Source organism: Ambystoma mexicanum, chromosome 7p (genome assembly GCF_040938575.1).
Source record: "Ambystoma mexicanum isolate Mex_15411 chromosome 7p, UKY_AmexF1_1, whole genome shotgun sequence".
NCBI lineage: Eukaryota > Metazoa > Chordata > Amphibia > Caudata > Ambystomatidae > Ambystoma > Ambystoma mexicanum.
In genome coordinates, this window is record NC_090939.1 from 448,012,252 (window position 1) to 448,032,704 (window position 20,453).

General features: G+C 46.8%; 1 protein-coding gene across 1 annotated transcript in view; it reads right to left on the reverse strand.

Moving 5' to 3' along the window:
• CHD1L (chromodomain helicase DNA binding protein 1 like) overlaps positions 1-20,453 on the reverse strand; it is a 1,245,724-nt gene that overhangs the window by 555,864 nt on the left and 669,407 nt on the right. The window contains exon 16 of the mRNA XM_069636461.1: positions 12,559-12,698. Within this exon, the coding sequence (XP_069492562.1) occupies positions 12,559-12,698 (140 nt within the window). The remainder of the gene's footprint in view (positions 1-12,558; positions 12,699-20,453) is intronic.

A 20,453-nucleotide genomic window follows, 5' to 3' on the forward strand; every position in this document is an offset into this window, starting at 1 on the left:
CATATATGACCCCTCTGAGGATATCTAAGTTTAGAAATGCTGGGAGACAGGCATGCCCTAAGTGCGACGTGGAGAACGCTGACATGACACATAGGTTTTGGTCATGCCCAGTAATCGAGTGTTTCTGGAGAGGAGTGGCACAAAAACTAGCTGGAAAAGGGGTCACGCTCATCATAGACACAGTCTGGGCCTGCCTGCTGGGAGGGTTTCCCAGGTCACGGAAGCTTAAACATGTTGGGAAATTGAAAGACTTGGCATATGTGCTTGCAAAGTGGAGGATTGCTATGGGATGGAAAAAGTGTCACGGACCACGGATGGAGGTGTGGTGGAGGGAATTGCAAAATGGGCGGAGGCTGAAACTGTGGTATGGCAGGAGGCAAGTAGCATGTATGGGGAGGAAGAAGTGGGTACCCTGATGGCATGGAAATCATTAATAGCTGAACTATTTGGAACAACATTGGATCCAGCGGAATCCGAGGAAAGCGATACCCTGCCTCTTGCAGCGGATACGGAGTGTGGAGGACAAACAGGCTCGTAATGGGGGGTGGGATTGCGGGGGCAGTGGTCAAAGACTGATTGATGTTCATGTATTGGTTGAGAATTGCACTGCGTGTTTGGTTGTATTTTTTTTTGTTGGTTTGTATAAATTTAATAAAATTCTTTAAAATAATAGGAGAGATGAAATTAGATGTATTTGAAACGGTTGTAATAAACTGAATAAAAAAAACAAAAAGCAGAAAGGAACAAGTTACTTGTTCTCCAGCATGGGTCTGGCATGCATTCACATGCTCATAAATATTCCCCATCGGCAGGCTTGGCATCCTCGGTAAAGAAAAAATCAGTTTCAGTTTCGTTTCTGAACTGTCTTTCTACTAATAACCAATCACTGGTCTCTGGGTCATACTGCCCCCCAGGCAATGACTACCCTCTACCTAAGCCCCTCCCCTGGCAGCCATCTTCAGATTTGGTAGCACATAAAGTGGCAGTAGGACCAAGAGAAGAGCCTCAGAGGGGTAGGCGGGAGGGTTTGCATTTGAATCCATGCCAGACCCATGCTGGAGAACAACAGTTACAGGTAAGTAACTTGTTCCTTCTCCAGCATGGGATCTGTCATGGATTCACATGCTCATGATAAAGAATACATAGCAGTACACACATGCACAACCAAGGGAGGTGGCAAGGCTCAACATTAAGCATCTCTTACCTCCTCACCAGGCTCACCTTCAAGCGAACAGGTTGCGCAGCACTGCTTGGCCGACTCTACTCCTCCCTGGAATCCTGGTTGACGCAGTAGAATCTCGTAAAGGTGTGCGTCGCCAATGTCCAGCAGGGGCACACCAGACAGGAACGCTGTAGGAAGCTAGTTCAGAAACAAAACTGAAACTGATTTTTTCTTTACCGAGGATTCCCAGCCTGACGACGGGGAATATTCATGAGCATGTGAATCCATGCCAGACCCCATGCTAGAGAACTTTAGTTTCTGCACGCACGGTCGGAAGTCTAGGAAACTACAATACAGACTTCCTGTAGTTTAAATTCTAAACGCAGGAATGAACACGCCTGGCGCTAATGGGCCGGTTCGTGCCTATATATAGAACCAGCCCCGTCTCCCAACTGATAGCTTTTGTTTCATTTCATTCTCCACCTCCACTTGCCACTTTTACCCTGTGCTTTTACTGACCTGTTTTTATCCTTTTTCGATCGCTGTGTTTTTTATTCATTCTAATCTTCTTGAATTGTTTTACACTGCTGTTGATCTTATTGTGTTCTGGTGTGCATAATCCTATTACTTTTTTAATCTGCTCCTGTGCAATTTAAAGCAGAAACTTTAGTTTCTGCACGCACGGTCGCAAGTCTTTGGAACTACAATTCCCAGACTTCCTGTAATTTAAATTCTAAACGCAGGCGCGAACTTGCCGGTTAAGTCTGGTTTGTTTAAGGGAGTTGTAAGGGAGGCCAGGAGGCGATACGCCCTGCTCCTCAAGATAAGGTGGGTTGTTTATTATTACGCTCTTATAACCCTGTTTTTACATCTTGGTGTGCAAGCTAATAATGTCACGTAGCGATCTCATTAGGTGTATCCAGCACAACCGGCTACTTAGGTTGCATGCGGAAGCGCAAGACTCTCCAGCAGTTGTTCCGTCCAACACTGAAACTCTTTACAGTGGTATGCCAGCAGGGGAATCTACTTGGCTCAGGACAAGCTTGAGTGAGCCTGCTGGCAGAGAGACAGAGGAGGTTACCATTATTACACCATTTAGTTCTGAAAATACTAAATGTTATCCTCAGGCTAGTGCATCTCTTAAAACAGTGCTGCTAAACACCTGCTCCTTAGCAGGGCATGCAACTGAGATAGCACACTATATTGTGTCAGCGGAGGTAGATATAATACTCCTCACTGAAACTTGGTTGTGTGAGGCCAATCTACATTCTCTTCAACTTGCCACTCCTGCGGGTTATAGAGCCTTAAACATGGATCGCAATGGACAGAAGGGAGGGGGTGTTGCCATAATTTTTAAAGATACACTTAATTTCTTCATATCAAGTATACCGACATTAAACGCCTGTGAGAGTCTGTTAGTTAAACTTTATTTCAATCCTACTACTTTTCTAACTGCTTCTCTATCGACTATCCTGCTCTCCTCACTAAATCTGGTAGGAAGAACTTTAAAAAGGACATCCTGGTCTCCAACCCAGGCCTCCCCATCGCTGACACCTATACCATTGCCTCCTCTAGGCAAACCCTCACCGACATCCTCTTTTTCGTTCCTTCGCCAGACCTAAGGACTATTCATATGGTCTCTGTGCTTTCTCCTCTCTCTTCTTCTCCCATTAATGGTGGCACCCGGTGGGAGGCTCTCCTGGCCCCATCCACTCCTCCAAAGTCATCATTAATGTTTACTTGAATGGTACCGTCTTGGTCCAAGGCCCTCAGGCGACTCTTCTCCTCTGTGATAGTCGCTTCCCGCGCCTCATCAATTTCCTTCCTTCTCCTGCTGTTCCCTCTCTTCCAGCCATGGCTTCCTTGCCTCCCCTACTGTGTCTTCATTGGCTATCTTGCCCTTTTCTCCTTCCTCTTCTGCCCCCCCTAGGGCCTCTTCTACACCTCCACAGGGTGTACCTCTGATTCGGACTCCTCCCCGGAAGTCTTTCAAGGGTGGCAACCTTCTCCATATTGCCACTCTTAACTCTTGCTCTGCTGTCAGACACTACTCTGACAACTGCCGCCTCCCGTAGGAACTTGACCTCTATTTCCTCAGTCTCACCGAAACATGGTTCACGGCCAGCTCCGTCACAAGCTATGACACTCTCCTCCCTGACGGCTACAAAATTCTATCCGTGCCCAGATCCAACCGTTCCGGAGGGGGAGTAGCACTGATCTTCCCAGAGTGAATTCCTGCCTCTGTCATCCCTACGCAGGCCAACTCCTCTTTTGAATGCCTCGTCTGCAGGCTCTATCTCTCTCCTAGCCATTCACTTACTGTGGCTACTATCTATCGGCCACCTGGTCAGATCTCCTCCTTCCTCTCTGAATGGGCGGACCTCTCCTCTTCCCTCCTGGTCTCGACCACTCAACTCCTCCTTCTTGGAGTCTTGAAAATCCACCTGGATACTTCTTGTCCTTACTCCAGACTCTTTTGGGACCTCTGCAACTCTCTCTCACTCTCTATTTTCCCCTCCAGCCCGACGCACTCTGCAGGGCACACTCTGGATGTTCTGATCTCTTCAGACCTTCCCCTTTCTATCCCTCTCACCACTCCTCTCTCCTGGAGTGATCACTTTCTCCTCTCCTCCCAGCTCATCCTCTCTACCCCTCAGGCCAGGCTAACTCCAGCGCTGCCACCGACCTTCTCGGTCATCAGACCCATGAAGCGCGTGTTAGTTGAGGCTTTTGCCGCCACTTTCTCACCCCCCCCCCCTCCCCATCTGGCTGACTCACACCCTGACACAGCCCTTTCCATGTTCCACTCTGCTATATCTGATACTCTCAACGTACTTGCCCCTGTCATGAGGATCCGCTTGAAGTCCAATGTCAAGTGCAACTCCTGGTACGACTCAGACCTCGTCACCCTCAAATGCAAGTGCAGGATGGTGGAGAGGAAATGGCGTGCTTCTGGTACATCCTATGACAAACTGGCATGCCGCCTGCTCCAAAGGCAATAGCAGCTCTCTGTCCGCATCAAGAAGAGAGCTCACATCCAAGCCTGTGTCTCTGCGGCATCTAACAACTCAGCCAAACTCGTTAAAATCTGCAAGGAACTGGACAATCCTTGCTGCAGTCTCTACCTCTCCTGTCCCTTCCCAGCCCCTCTGCACGGCTTTGGCATCTCATTTCATCTCTAAAGCTCAGGACATTCTGTCCTGTTCTCTCGCTTGCTCTTCCCCTCCTCCATCGATTCCCTGCTCTTCCTCTGGCCCTTCTTCCGCCACCTCTCCTCCCTCCTCCTTTGCATTTCCCCTGTTCTCCCCAGACAAGGTTTCTAGAAAAGTCTGATCTATGAAAGTGTCGTCAAAACAGGTTCATCCCTGTTCCTCCAAAGCTATCAAGGACCACATCGACTCCCTGGCTCCTGCTCTGGCTGACTTCTACAGCCACTCTTTCGCCACTGGAGTCTTTCCGTCCCCCCTGAAGCACTCCCTTGTGCACCCTCTTCTTAAGAAACCCTCTGCCGAACCGTCCTGCCCAGCTATCACCCAATCTCCCTCACTCCTTTCCTGGGCAAACTCCTGAAAAAGCTGGCCATCTCCCAGCTCAAGCTCAGCACTGAATCGGTTGGTTGTCTTCATGATCATCAGTCTGGCTTCAGAGCTACCAGAAGCACGGAAACGGCTCTCCTGAACATCCGTGAAGACCTGATGAACACCCCCTGTGTCCTCATCTTGATTGATCTCTCTTCAACCATGCCATCCTGCTCAACCGTCTCCGTGATAACCTGGGTATCGCCAGTCAGGCCCTGGTGTGGCAGACTTCTATCTTCTCTGATCGACCCTCCCAGGTCCAACTTGGGTCCTTCCTCTATCTCTACCTGTGGTGTTTCCAAGGGGTCTAACCTCTCTCTCCCTGGCTGTTCAACCAATACCTGGCACTTCTTGCCCACCGCATTGCCGATCTCTGCCCCAACCTCCAGTGCTATGCGGATGACATGCAGCTCATTTTTAGGCTACCTTCAGCCACCTCCTCTCCTTCACTCATCTCTGACTGTCTGTCTGCAATTCAGGAGTGGTGTGCCGCCAATGATATGTGCCTTAATGCCAGTAAGACTGATATTCTCCTAATCGGTACACTCGCTCCCTCTTTTCCTGCCACTCTCTGGCCGGCCTCTCTTGGCCCTCTTCCTGCTCCCACCTGCAAGGCTAAAAACCTTGGGGTTATCTTCGACTACACACTCTCCTTCTCTCCTCGCATCTCTGACGTCTCTAAGAAGTCACACTACCAGCTCCACCTCCTCAGAGGTATTCTTCCTTTCCTCTCCTTCCCCCAAAAGCTCACGGTCTCCAGAGCTCTGGTTCTCTCTAGGCTGGATTATTGTAACAGCCTCTTTTTATATCTGCCTGCTTCTACTCTCCACCCTCTGCAACTCATCCAGAACAGAACTGCGAGATTTGTCCTTAGACCCAAACCCAGGGATCGTATCTCTCCAGGACTGATATCTCTGCACTGGCTCCCAGTGGCTGCGAGGATTAAGTTCAAAACCCTCTGCATTGTCCACAAGGCCTTCTGGGGCCTCAATACCTTCAACTGTCTCTTCCTAAATATCTTCCTTCTCGAGCTCTTCGCTCATCCGTCTCAAACTCCCTTAGCTTCAGTCGCTTCTCCAAGCACAAGTTGGTGGTAGATCTCTTTCTTCGCCTGGGGCCTCCCTCTGGAACAACCTCCCTGCCCTCCCTGAAACTTGAGGAGAACCATCTCCGGTTCCTGAAGCACCTTAAAAACTTCCTCTTTGCTTCTGCTTTCTCTCCCCCTCTACCCTGCTGAATTCCTGGCTGAAAATGAAACTGCACTGGTTACCTGGCCACCCTTCCGATCTCGGGGCCCAGGCCCCGCCAGTTGCACACCGGCACTGCCTCCCTGGCAACCCCCACACCTGGGGACTGTTTTCTGTATCCCTACAGTCCCCATACCAGCACTTATGTCTGCACTTACCTTGTACTTGCCACCAGCTGGTCATATTGTTTATTTATCCTATTTATTCTATTATCCCATGTACTGCACTTTCCCCTCCCCCTTCCCCCTACGCACGTTTCCCCTTCCCCCTTCCCATGCACTTGCGCAATCTGAATGACACCTGGCCTAGTAAGATCGTTGTCTGTCTTCCCTCTGTTCCCCCTCCCTTGCCTCGTCGCGCCTTGAAACACTTGTGTATAGGCGCGTTATAAATGCCATATCATATCATATACCCTCAGCCTCTTAATTTTCTAACGTCAACCAGTTGCCTTGCGAGACTTTCGGGAGCAACCTCTGGCTTTTTTAGGCCCTCTTATTAAACCTCTAACCCCATTCATAGTGGCAGCAGATTTCAATTTAAAGGCTAATAATGCCACTGATTTGGAGACAGGCACGATTTTGAATCTCATGGCTAACTTGAACTTTAAACAATGTGTTACTACTGCCACTCATCAAGGTGGGAATACGTTAAATTGGATACTGTCCAGAAACCAGTTCATTTCACCTATAGAGGTTAAAAGCTGCTGCTGGTCGGATTACCATTTTATTTTCACTTTTTACACCAGATTTTATGGTAAAGAATGTTTGTGCACGTACCAAATCTACCATGCGTAGATGTACCAGCAATGTCACCCATGAGGCATTTACTCGTGTATGTATACCTTTACTCCCAGCAATTGAGGAAATTAGCTCACTAGACTCCTATACTCAACTGTGCAATACCCTTAATCAGGCCTTGGCAAGTTAGTGCCACTCAAAGCCAGTTACGAAAGAAAGGATATACACTCAAGTGCAAGTCACTGGTTTTCTTCTGATGTCCTAGCAGCTTGACAAACTAAACGAGCTGCCGAAAGAGGCTGCTTTTTCCCAACAAAAATACTTTGGCCCTCTATAAAGAGGCAGCCAAACAGTACAAGAATGTTATTTTGGGAGCTAAAAAAGTAACATTGGAGGACTGTATTTTGGGAGCTAGATCATGCGCCAGAGAGCTCTTCAATATTTTAGCATCGTTAAAGGGGAAAACCCAGGAACCTCCACTGCAGGTGAATGATAAATGGTGTCAAAAAATTCACGACTGTCTCACGCTTAAGGTCAAACAACATCAAGGGATGATAGCGTCAAATTTCTCTGATCACCCTGAGATTTGTACTGCCTCTGCTGCAGAAATCCTGATCGTTAGAAGCAAGGAGATACATAAAGATGAGGTTTTTTCCTTTAGGCAGGTTACAGTAGAGGAAACATTGTTAATTGTTGAAGGGTGATATATTCCTAGCAACTATGTTTATAAAATACTTTTCAAGTATAGCTACTCCTGTTACATCTATCATAAATCGCTCCTTCCGCGAAGGGGTAGTTCCTGAAGGTACTAAAGAAGTCTGGAACACCCCCCTTTTAAAAAAGGAAGGGTTAGATCCGCAGGATCCCATAAATTACAACCCCATAACGAATGTGCCATTTATTCTAAAGATTATAGACAAAATTGCCTGTTCACAATACAACATTTTCAATGAGGAGAAAGGTATCCTGTCTAGTAGACAATCCGTCTTACGGAAAAATCATGGCACAGAGACTGCACTTATAGACATTAAATCAATGTTATCTGGGATAGTAGACCCAGGTAGAGTAGCTATGCTGCTGTTGTTGGACCGGTCTGCACATTTGATCTTGTTGATCATGGGAGGTTGGCGGACAGGCTCATTGAGGTGGGCAGATGCTCCAAACCAGCCATTGATTGGTTTAGATCCTTTTTGGGACCCATGGGGCCCAGGGTAGTCCATGGAGAGTTTAAGTCAGAGGAGGCGGTCCTTGACTGTGGAGTGCCTCAGGGCTCTAGCATGTCTCCACTACTTTATAACATCTATTCCAAGCTTTTCTTCAATCTCTTGGGACAGTATGGGAGTTAATTATGCAAACTATGCTGATGACACGCAGAATGTCCTGGAACTCACAGGTTCCTATGAGGCAGACTCCCTGTTGGTCTCCAGAGTCTTTGATGCCATTAAGACCTGGATGACAGATGACTTCATTGCACTTTACGGCAAAAAGACAACATTCTGATTGTGGGCAGGGTGGCTCAGCTTAAGTCTCTTGACCCTCCATTTGGAGCCTTTCAAGTTGGAGGGGCCACTGTCCAGGTCTCTAGCCATGTCAAGACCTTAGGAGTAGTCTTTGACCACAAACTTATTTTTGACAAACATGATGTCGCGCGCATAAGCTCCAGCTGCACCTTTACTATTCATCTGCTATGGCAGATTAGACCCCATCTCTCAGAAGCAAATCAAGCCTTAATAGCCACTGCGACTATCAATTAGAAGCTGGATTATTCTAATGGATTATTGAAAGGTACCACAACTACGAACATAAAGAAACTGCAAACTATCAAAAATGGAGCATTTAGGGCTGTTTGGGTGTAGGTCGAAGAGACCATGTGACTAACGTCCGGAGGAAGCTTCATTGTCTCCCTGTTGCTCAAAGAATTCTGTTTAAGGCCTACTGCCTCGTCTATACGTGCCTTGTTGTACTGCACCTCTGTACCTACAAGATTGTATTAACTTAAATTAAAAACGTATAGGTAACTCAGGTTCAATGCATGGGGCCCAAAGGTCTAGAAGGACCTCTCTTTTTCTCTCAGGCAACTGCCGTCATATGTTCAATTTAGAAAGTCCATCAAAACCAGATTCTTTGATGGTGGAGGTGTTTGCATCACCCTCCCTGACCCGCCCACTGGAAACATGGATCTAACAGCATCTTGATCCACTTTAATATTATATGCTCACTGTTTTATCTGTTCCGTATTGTCAGTCAGTGCTCCGAGGACTGCGGGCGAGTTAGCGCTTTACAAAAATCAAATAGAATAGAGTCTACTTCCCTCCCATGAGGGTCCTCTCCTCCCATGTGGTCATCCCTCGGACAGCCACTCCCAAGGTTGGGATCAGGTAGCAGGTGACCACATGGGAAGAGTGTTTCAATAAAGAAGAAGTGATGACATTGCTGGATTTATCAGAGCAGCTTTTTGGAAAACCTGGAGAATTTGCTCCATAAACGCCTCCCACTCTTCCCTCAATGTGATCGGGTTCCGGGCCTATCTTACTGCATTCCTCCAACCAATCTGAGTCGTGTATGCGTCAATCGCGTCTCTTATTTGTGGAAGGATGAGGATGACAAATGGCTTTGATAGGGTGAACGTTTCTTCACCTTCTTACACTGCCTGTTCTTTTTTCGGGGGGCTTTGAAGTCTTAGCAGACGACCTGAAGGTCGAGCGCGCCGGGGACTTCGATAGAGGCCACGCAAGCACCAATATCGCTGATTGCTCTCTAAGGGACTTTGGGTTCATTTGCTGACAGGAACCGCACTCCTCGATTTTGTGATCTTCCCCCATATGACAGGCAGATGCTATGCAGGTTGGTGATCAACATTTTGGAGTTGCATTCCTGACAACATTTCAAACCCAAAGCCTTAGGGCTTGACATTTCAATGAACTTCAAATTAAAATTTCTCTCACGAGAACGTACAGAAAAGCAGCATGCTGAGCGCACAGAAAAATGGAACTGAGGTACAGGGGCATAGAGACATAATAAATATATATATATATATATATATATATATATATAGGGCTGACGTTACGTACGGAATCAAGAAGTGGCACGGTCGAGTCAAGAGGAGTCGTCAGTTGATGTCGAGTTGTACTACGGCCCCTGTCAAAAAAAAATTCTCAGCAGCTGACGCTAGAAAGATATCCATCTGATGAGTAATATGAAGGAGAATGAAATCCATTGAAAGGTCAGTTTATTTGCAAGAATGTGAGGTTAGGGATGAAAGCCACTGGAATCTTGGGATGTTGCCAAGACAAAACAGAATATTCCTCCTTGGATTTATCCAATGCACAAGGTTAAAGTATGGGTTATATACTAGAAAGTTACAGGATCCCTAATAATAGAAGTATATTACTCCTCTGTAGCTTGAGCCCTTTGTGAGAATTACTTCCCACAGTGCTTGTCACTTTGCTTTACCAGGTAAGGAAAGGGAACTTGGAGAAACAGCTAAGCACATAGGGATGTGATCATCCCAACAAAACTAGGAATTAGCTGCTTATTAAAAGAGCTCAAATGGTGTCAATAATTAATCAAAACATACAAAAAGTTAACATAAATTCAGGTGGGCTAATATAAGTGAGAAAACAGGACTTTCTGCTCAACAACTGTATAGTGGTGAACGTATTGCGTACATATTTAGTAGTAAGTGTCATTACTAAATGTCTTCCCCCTATACTCTATATTGCAGGTTCTTTCTCCCTTCTGATCATCCTCTGTTTCAAAATATGTTCCTGTTTATTCTATCAGCCCTCCTTAAATAACTACAGACTTGCTCAGGATGTACGTTACAAAGAATTTAAGATTGTTTTTTTTAAGATTGGATGTTTTACTTGACTTAGGTAATAAAACTGTTTATCCAATAAAGTTGGTTTAAATCACAAAAGCACTTCGTGTATTTAGGGCATTGATTAGTGAATTCAAGGTCACACAAAGTGTGAATGGGTGCTTATTTTATATGGCCACAATAACAGACCAACCCCCAGAGACAGTTGATGTTTTTTTTATTTTTATATTGATCACTATAATATTCCCTTAACTCCCCCCTACCCTCCTCCCTCCTACTTCGCCCACCATCTCTGCCATCTACCCTTGCACTACCTTTCCTGTCCTCCTGATTTTCCTCGATCCCTCTCTTCACTGCTTACTTCTAGCCACAGATCTTACTCACTATTACTCTCCCCTCTCCGCAACACCATTATTCTGCCTCCTCTACAGATGTTCTACGTTTCTGTCACAGGTGAGTCTAATGTCTATATGGGGTGATTGACATTGACACTGTGCACAAGCATACTAGCACTATAAAATGGGGCAGGGATTGGGACCCTCTTAACAGCCACCTTCCCCTCCGCAGTAGGACTGGGTGTGGTCACAGGCTGAGAGGCGGTCCTCATCCCCTCATGAGAGGATGAGTTTACAGACCCTGGCACAATATCCATGGCAACAATGCTTTATTCACAGCTGGTGGCAAGGATTATAACCAACAGAGAGGCCTCCCAAAAGTTTTAGCTGCTCATAGGGACCATGCAGGGATGGCTGCTGTTTACCTTAGTGTTTGATGTATCTGTTGAACCCCATTCTTGTTTTTTTCAGACACATCCAGATACAGGAGTGCAGATAATTGCATGGCGTGATTTTGCCACCATTTGCAAACTACATAATATTCTTTGCTAAAATGGCAGCTGAAAACCCAGGCTGAATTAGAGTTTAAGGAATTTGGACAATGCTATGAATTAGTACAAAAATGGAGCAAGTGGGAACCATTTTTGTTGACAGATGGTACTTTGCAGGTTGGATGAGAGCCGGGCAATGACTGGTAACAGAAGGCAAGTTAATACCCGGGAAACAGGCTTGAGGTCAGGTGAGGATTAGGAGAAATGCCCCCACTTGACAACTGTAGTCTTGGCCTCCCAGATATTGAGAGGTACCACCTGGTAAATTACCATCAATTTTTAACAAACCTGAACATTCAAACATTGACAATGAATAAATACATATTTATTTAGTTGACTCCCTACCTCTCATATGTTTTGGGTAACTCAGTGAACCCCATAGAGATTGCCATTGTTCTGTGTGCTAGTGAGGCTTGAAAATGCTTGCTGCTAATTCTGGGCTATGTTGCCCATATGTCACACTGAAGATTGCTAAGATTCTCCTTGTGTCTGAGAAGGTATTTAGAAATCATCTGTTAGGTAGTTGATATCATATTTAGTGAGATCCTCTGGGATGGTTCCTTCAAGACTTTAGAACATTTCAGTTAATTGGGGGGAGCTACCATCAATGGCAAAATTATTGTACTTCAGGTTAAGGAACTCACTTCAGAGCGTACCTTTACGATTTCCTAATTGCTCTGGCTGTCCGAAAGTCGATTGATCACGTAAATACAGCTGGTGGGGAGGAAGGATGGTCTTGTATCAATTCAAGAGGTAGTCCTCATGACTACGTGCATGAGAACTCCAGGCAATAAAGATCCAAATACTCCACTGACTGGTACGTTGCCATACCGTCCCACGGCTCATCAAACAGATGATGATACATTATCGCTATAAACCTTTACATTTAAGTTTCCTATCACATTAGGAGGTCTTTGCAGACAATACATGCTGATGCTCCCAAAACTTGCCAGATATGTGGTACAGAAGATAATCCATGTGCTATCAGGACAGGAAATACTGGTGAACCTGTCTCTAGGGAGTACTTTATTGTTTAACGTAACTGTTTGTAAAACTCAGTCTTACTGCATGGACGAAGATCAAAAGATTTTCATAACCATATTTTTCAAAAGAGAAACACCATTTTACCTTTGATCGAAGGGCTCTTCCCTTTTTGTCTGTGTCTTCCAGAAGTACCTTTTGAAGATCTAGCAGTTGATCAAATGCGTCTTTGTCTCTAGTACTTGGTTCCTTAGAATAGTCTTTACCTTCAAATAAATACATGTGATCTGCAGAGAGTAGAAGATAAAACTGAATATAATTGATGCAATTGCATAGGTAGATCTATTTTATTATATGATTTTACTTACCACACACAACTCTACGGGTAATTGAACACTTTACAAGAATTGAAAAATAAAGTAAACATTCTATAAAGAACTGCATAGGGTGAGTATGACTTGGCTGCAAGTGGTTAGATTTGCAGCTCAGGTCTGCGGAGGGATTTCTCCCTGTCTGCCAGGGGGGGTGATGTGTATCTGATGAGTGGCACAAGCTGGGTGGAGCAATAAGGGGGATGTAGGGAAGACTAGGAGGTGCTCTGAGATAGATTATTGTTGTCTGTAGTATGTATAAGTGAGAAGACTATCAAGGAGAAGGGACATGAAATTACTTAACACAAAGACTTCTGCTGAAAACTTGCAACTGAAGAGAATTTGGGCTGATAAATGTGAATACTATTAAAGAAGGGCCGATCACCTGGCAAGCGCGAAAGGAATGTGTCAGGGGATAAATTATAGGTCATGTAACAAAAATGAAAATAAAGAAGACAAATTAGTAGAAGACAAAAGAAACTCAACATAAGAAACATGGGATGAAATATGCCTTAGATAAGGTAAATAGTGACAAATACAAATTAAACAAGTTCCACACACGGAAGGCAGAGGGATAGATGTTCTTTCTATGGCAGAAATATCAGAAAAACACAAAGAAGCATGAGAAACTGCTCACACAAAGAGTAAAGCAATGGACTAATCGAAACCACATCATGTTGCTCAGAAGCAGAGCAGGGAGTGAAAAATTCAAGAACAATGCGATGGCTCAACTCTTTGGCCAATAAGTCATAGTGACTACCAACAAGGGCCACTAATTGCCCCAATAATTGAACAGGAAATTGATAGTGTCCGTAGGTGACAGGGATTAACAGACCAAATTCACTTACCTTAAAGTTTAATGTAGTTTATTTACACAAAGTACAGTGCTGGGCCAAAATAACAAACAGGGAAAGACAGTTATTCAAAAATTGCAGGATGCCCTGGTGAATTGTAACTAAAATATAAGGAAACACAAATTTCATAATGTCTCTTAGAGTGTGAGTGGTATGGTGTATCAAAGGTAATGTCCAAGCAAAGCAAAAACCTCTGCCATTAACTGGCAGTTGCTAGTTTTGCAGGGTTCGTGGGGCTTGCATGAATGCGGTGCACATAGTTCAGGCCTGACTGTTCAGTCTCAAGGAGGGAGAAGATCTGGAATTGCTCAACCGGAAGATGTCCAGCTCCTGCAATGATATTTCAGCCTCTACGAGGACCTGGTTTTCTGGCAGTCCGCCGAGCCACAGGGAGTGTCCTTTGGTGCCTCAGAGGGCAGAGTCTTCCTGGCCTTTCTGTAAGGTGACCGTACGTCCTGGTTTTTACGGGAATGTCACAGAATTGGCTCCTGTCTCCCGGTCATGAGAATTTTTTTAATTTAAAAATGCCATCCAGGTTTTGTGAAGAGGGTTGGATGCCCTTTTCAAGAATCCCAGCTGCAAGTGCATTTAGCAACAAATTAATATTAAAGTTTGGAAATGTTACTCACTGTAGTGACTACTGTACTTCTAGTCTTATGTCGCCTTTCCTCCATACTCATGGGAGTTCCATCAGAGCAGGATGGGACCAGAGCCATAGCAAGCACAAGAGGACTTCCCATATAAGTATTCAGAGAGCAGATCTGGGCCACATGTGCGTAGCGTGACCACATCCTATTTATCACCTCCCGGGCAACTCCCTGAACCACAGAGAGGACCAGGACGACATAACTAGTTTTAGGGGGATGGAGGGTGGGCGTGAGGCGGAAAGGGGATATTGAACTAGGAACACAATAGCTACTACAGTTAGTAGTTTTTCCTTACTCCTACATCCCGCCCCTGTTGCTCTTTAATAATGGAAGAGTAGAAAGCACTATTCTATTTCAGGGAGGATGGAATGTACATTGTTGCAAAGATATTCCTTAAGACAGCTTGTCCGAATTTGGCATCCGCACTGGAGCAGGAGTCCAGCACAGAATGTTTCTAGAAAGCTGAAGGCAAGACCTATGTTGCTGCTTTGCATATGGTCTCCCAGTGCACATGACATTGGAAGGCCACTGACATGCTCTCTGCTCTTGTCATGTGTGTATGCCGGCTTTGAGGAGGAATCCTGCCCTGTACTTGATATGCATGAGAAATGACTCCTTTGGCTCAAAGGGCTTGTCCGTGAGAGCTGTAAAGACTATATTCAGATCCCAGTTCACAATAGGATGTCATGTTGGGGGAACACATGGACAGCCTGTAGTTCGCTGATAAGATGGGCTGATGTAATTGCCACCAGGAAAGCTGTTTTCTATGTAACCAGACGTAAGTCAAATGACTCCATTGGCTCAAAGGTTTGAGAGTCAGAGCTGAAAAGACTATATTCACATCCCAGTTCACAATAGGATGGCATGTTGGGGGAACACATGGACAAGTCCCCTGAAGAGCTGATTGATTAATGGATCGTCAAAGGACACTAGCATGTCATTATTTGAGATAAATGCAAAAATGAATAAATCAAGTGGTATGCCCTGATTGCTGCCAGATACTTTCTGTACATAACACTTATCATGTTTCCTTTATCTGTGTTAAAGCAAGCATGATAAGGAACAAGTTACTTAACTGTAACTATTGTTCTCCAGCATGGGTCTGGCATTGATTCACATGCTCATGAATATTCCCTGTCGTCAGGCTGTGAATCCTTTGTAAAAGAAAAACTGTTTCACTTTCACTTATAAACTGTATTTCTCCTTTAAACCAATCACTCTCCTCTGGGTCATACTGCCCCCACCCAATGAAAGTCCTCTCCCTAAGCCCCTCCTCTGGCAGCCATCTTTGGATTTGGTAAGCACGTAAAGCGGCATTATGACCAAAAGCCGCCGCAGAAGGGTCGGAGGGAGGGTTCGCATGTGAATACATGGCAGACCCATGCTGGAGAACAATAGTTACAGGTAAGTAACTTGTTCCTTCACCAGCATGGGGTCCGGCATGGATTTGCATGCTCATGAATAACGAATACATAGCAGTACCACATTACACAACCACAGAAGGTGGCAAGGCTCAACAGAAGCAATTAACTCTTACCTCTGGAACAGACTCACCTCAAGCGAACAAGTTGTCCAGTACTGCTTGGCCGACTCTGGATTCCTCCCAGGAATCCCTGTCGACGCAGTAGAACTTTGCAAAGGTGTGCGTGGACCTCCACGTAGCTGCCCGGCAGATGTCCGGCAGGGGCACACCAGACAGGAACACCGTCGTCCTATTGATCGCTCTGGTGGAGTGGGCTCTCAGACGGCCAGGCAGCGGTCAGTTCACCGACCGATGACAGTGCATGATGCAGCCAGATTGCCACCTTCAGATGGAAGCCTTGGACAAGACCATCCCATGTTCACAGGACCAAAGTTCAAAAACAGTTGTGAAGTCTTCTGAAAACTCTTCATGAGTTCTGCGTAGAACTTCAGGGCACAAGCAACATCCAGCGGGTGCAAGGCTCTTTCAGCTGGTGACGAAGGCTTCAGATAAAAAACAGGTAACACCAAAGGCTCGTTGGGGTGGAATTCCGACTGAACCTTCAGCTTAAAAGAGAGGTGCGTCCACAGAACCACCCTCGAATCGTGGAAAGTCAGGTATGGTTGCTTGCAGGATAGGGCCTGGATCTCCTCTACCCTCCTGGCAGAGGTGATGGCCACAAGGAAAGCCGTTTTACACGAGAGGAACTTGAGTTTGGCCTTATGCATAGGCTCAAAAGGGGCCCCTATGAGCCTTGTCAAAACCACATTGAGCCTTCACCGGTGGGAAAGATCGAAAAAGTCCCTTGAGAAATTCCTTGACGAGTCGGTGGGACCAAAATGCAGATCTTCCTGGAGACCTGGTGTAGCGGGATATCGCCGCCAGATGTACTTTGATAGAGGTGTGTGCCAGTCCAGCCTTGTCAAAGGATAGCAAGTACGGAAGGATCTACAGGGCCGTGACCCTCAGAGGGGCAATCTTCTGAGACCGGCACCACGTAGCGAAACGCTTCCACTTGTGACCGTAGGACTTCTAAGTCGTTGATGCCCTGGCCTTGGCGAGGACCTCTCTGCAGTCTGCAGGTAAATCATATCCTCCAAACTTTAGGGCTGCAGGAGCCAAGCCCTCAGGTTCAGCGATCCTGGGTCGTGATGAAGGATTGCGCCTCCTTCTCTGGTGAGAAGATCCAGAACCACCAGCAGCTTGACCGGTGGCGACGCTGATAGGTCCAAGTAGGTCCTGATACCAAATCTGCCTCGCGAGGCGATGAGCAACATCCTGCATTGGCACTGTTTGAGTGTGTTGATGACTCGTAGCAGGAGAGGCAATAGAGGGAACACGTACAGAGACATCCCTTCCCACAGGAAGGAGAACGCGTCGCCCAGGCTCCTTGGTTCGTGGAATCTGCTGGCAAACCTCTGGCATTTGGAGTTCGCAGTTGTCACAAACAGATTAATCTGGGGCATGCCCCACTTGGCGAAGATGCGGTCCACCTGGTCCTGCCGAAGTTCCCACTCATGGCAGGAGCGCAATTCCCTGCTGAGGGAGTCTGCAATGGTGTTCTTGAGTGCCGCTAGGTGAAGAGGGACAAGGAACAGCTCTCGTCTGGCGTCCCAGTGCCACAAGTCCTGTGCCTCCTTGGAGAGCACTGGGGATCGAGTGCACCCGGTTTCCTGATGTAGAACATGGTGGTGGTGTTGTCCGTGATGATCCTCACCACCTTGCCCTTCAGAGACCTTGCCCCTCAGCCCATTTCTCCAAAAAAGCAACCACCTGGATCACCTCCCTCCTTGAGGGCAGAGCAATGAAGGTATTCTCCAACATAGCTAATGTGGACCCCACCACCATCGAGTCCCTCAAGACTCTTGCACAGCCCCGACTCTATACATCCTTTTTACCAAGCCCCTCTTCGACCTACTTGATTCACTGGGTATAGCATATACTAATTAGGCTGACGATACACAAGTACTCTTACCACTGTCTGGGTTTTACGAGCAAGATTCCACCACATTACATAAAATTTACTCCACAATCCAAGCTTGGATGGCAGCCAATGGCTTATGCCTAAATGAGGATAAGACAGAAATTCTTATCCTCGGATTAAAAGCCACCCTAGCCAAACTTGACCTCCAATACTCCAATTTCAACATTGACAACTCAATCATCCCAGTCTGGTCATCTGTCAAGACACTAGGCGTGTGCATTGATGCTACGCTATCAATGAACAAACAAGTCAGTGCCATCACATCTGCCTCAGCATACAGCACCAAACTCATAAATGCCATAAAACCCTACCTCTCTAAATCTAACTGCCTCGCAATAGCTAGAACAACTATAGGCTCAAAATTAGATTATTGTAATGCCCTCCTAGCAGGCAGATCCACGAAAAACCTAAGCAGACTCCACACTACACAAAACAATGCCCTCAGAAGAGCACTAAGCATCCCTAGACGAGTCCGCATCTCTCAAGCCAGACAAACAGCACAGTAGCTCCCTATCAAATACCGCATCATACTCGAAATCCTCACCATCACTGACAAATGCATCAACCACACAGCACCATCATACCTAACAGAATCCATATCCAGAACATCTTCATGCGTCCCACAAGAATGCAGTACCTAAATCAACTCCATATCCCTCACGTCCGCAGAGCCAAAGCAGGAGGGATTAGATTCTCCTACATAGCCCCGAAACTATGGAACTGGCTAGCCACCACACTCAGCGCTGAAACCTCCCTCCCTGCTTTCCGCAAAAACCTCAAAATGTCCTGTGCTAACTAACCTTTCTCTCTATCCTTACACTTTCTTTCTTCTCCTAATCACCTCAACTGCAATTATATATATACTGTATGTAAATATTACAGTGGGCCTCATTACGAGTCCGGCAATAACCAAGCCGGAAAAACCGAAGGTTGCCGCCAGACTCCAATTACCATTCCGCCTCTGTGATTCATGGAGGCGGAATTGTGTAAGTCCCCATTCCCATGGAGCCCCATACACCTCCCGCCTGCAGGACTCTTAATCAGCCGGTCCGGAAAGAATGGTGGTGGCGGTTTTACCACCACCGTTCTTTCAGGACTGGCAGGGTCGTAATGAGGCCATTGTCTGTAAAGTATTAGTGTTTAACTCTGTAACAAAGATTGCCACTCTCTGTAACAAGCGCTACGATGTCTTAGGGCTGCTGCGCGCTCTACAAATTCGAATAAAATAAAATAAATAAAGAGACAGAAGGAACGACTTGAGGGCCCAGAACACTCCCCGTAGCTCTAGAATGTTGATATGGAGATCCTTCTCCTCCGGCAGCCACAGTTCTCTGGCGTGCAGACGTCCAGTGTGGGCTACCCAGCCTTCCAGAGAAGTGTCTGTGGTGACTGTCTCCTGGTATGGAGGGTTTTGAAACCCCAGGCAATGTTGGAGCAGACGCCCCACCACTGTGTCGCCCAACAGAACGCCTCGTTGAGCAGGATCTTGTCCACGAAGCTTCAGGACACCTGTACCCAGTGAGCGTCCAGGAACTCCTGAAAAGCTCACATTTGCAACCTGCAGCGCAGTATGAGGTAGATGCAGGACAACATCATGCCTAGCAACAACTTGATGGTTTGCACCGTCGCCGTCTTCATCGAGAACAGCCGCTGCACCTTCCCTTGGATGGCTGCTACCCTCTCCTCCGAAAGGGGATGCCTGGCAGGGCACTGTATTGAGTCTGGCTCCTAGGAACAGTGCGTTCTGTGATGGTGTCAAACAGGACTTCGGATAGTTGATGGAGAATCCCAGATCCGTCAGTAGCTGGACTGTCATCTCGGTGTGTACGATGGCCAGCTCCCGTAAGCGGGCCCGCATGAGCCAGTCGTCAAGGTATGGGTATACGTGTAGACCCCGCAGACGTAGATGGGCTGCCACCGGTGCCAGGCATTTTGTGAATATGATGGCGACCGACTTCAGTACAAAAGGTAGGGCCTTGAACTGGTAGTGCTGGCCCTGCACTATGAAACACAGAAACTTTCGATGTTTCTTGTGAATGGGGATGTGGAAATAGGTGTCCTCCAAGTCCAGCAACGTCAAGAAATCTCCTTCCTCCAGTTGGCCGAGCATGTGCTTCAACGTGACCATCCTGAACCTTTGGGACTTTAAATATTTGTTGAGACGTTGCAGTTCTAGGTTGGGCCTCCAGCCCCCCCGTCTTCTTTCTGACCAGAAAGTATCTGGAATAGACTCCGGAGCCCCTGAGCCGTTGGAGAACTAGCTCTATCGCTCCTTTTCACAGCATGTGCTGCTCCTGGACACCAGAGGGATCCGTGGACACCTGCTTTGAAACTCCAGAGTGTGTCCTTGGGTGAGAGCGTCCAGCACCCACTTGTCGGCGGTGATCTTCTTCCACTCGCTGACGAACCTCGTTAGCCGGCCGCCCACCGGGTTGCATGTATGGGGGACCGACGTCCTGACCAGTAAAGGTCTGTTTCAAAGCCGGCGTCCTGCCCTGCCCTGCGGGAGACGATGTCCTCTGCTACCGTAGGCCTGGGAACGGCCTCTGTAACCTTCCTGGGCCATGGATCTGGAAGGCTGGCGGGACAAAGAGGAGAAACCTTTATAAGACCTTCCCAGCTTTGCCCTGAAGGAGCAAAAAGAAGAGCACTGCTGTTGCAGAATGCCCAAGGAACGGGCCGTCTCCGTATCCGCCTTTATGGCCAGAGGGACTCATTAAAGAC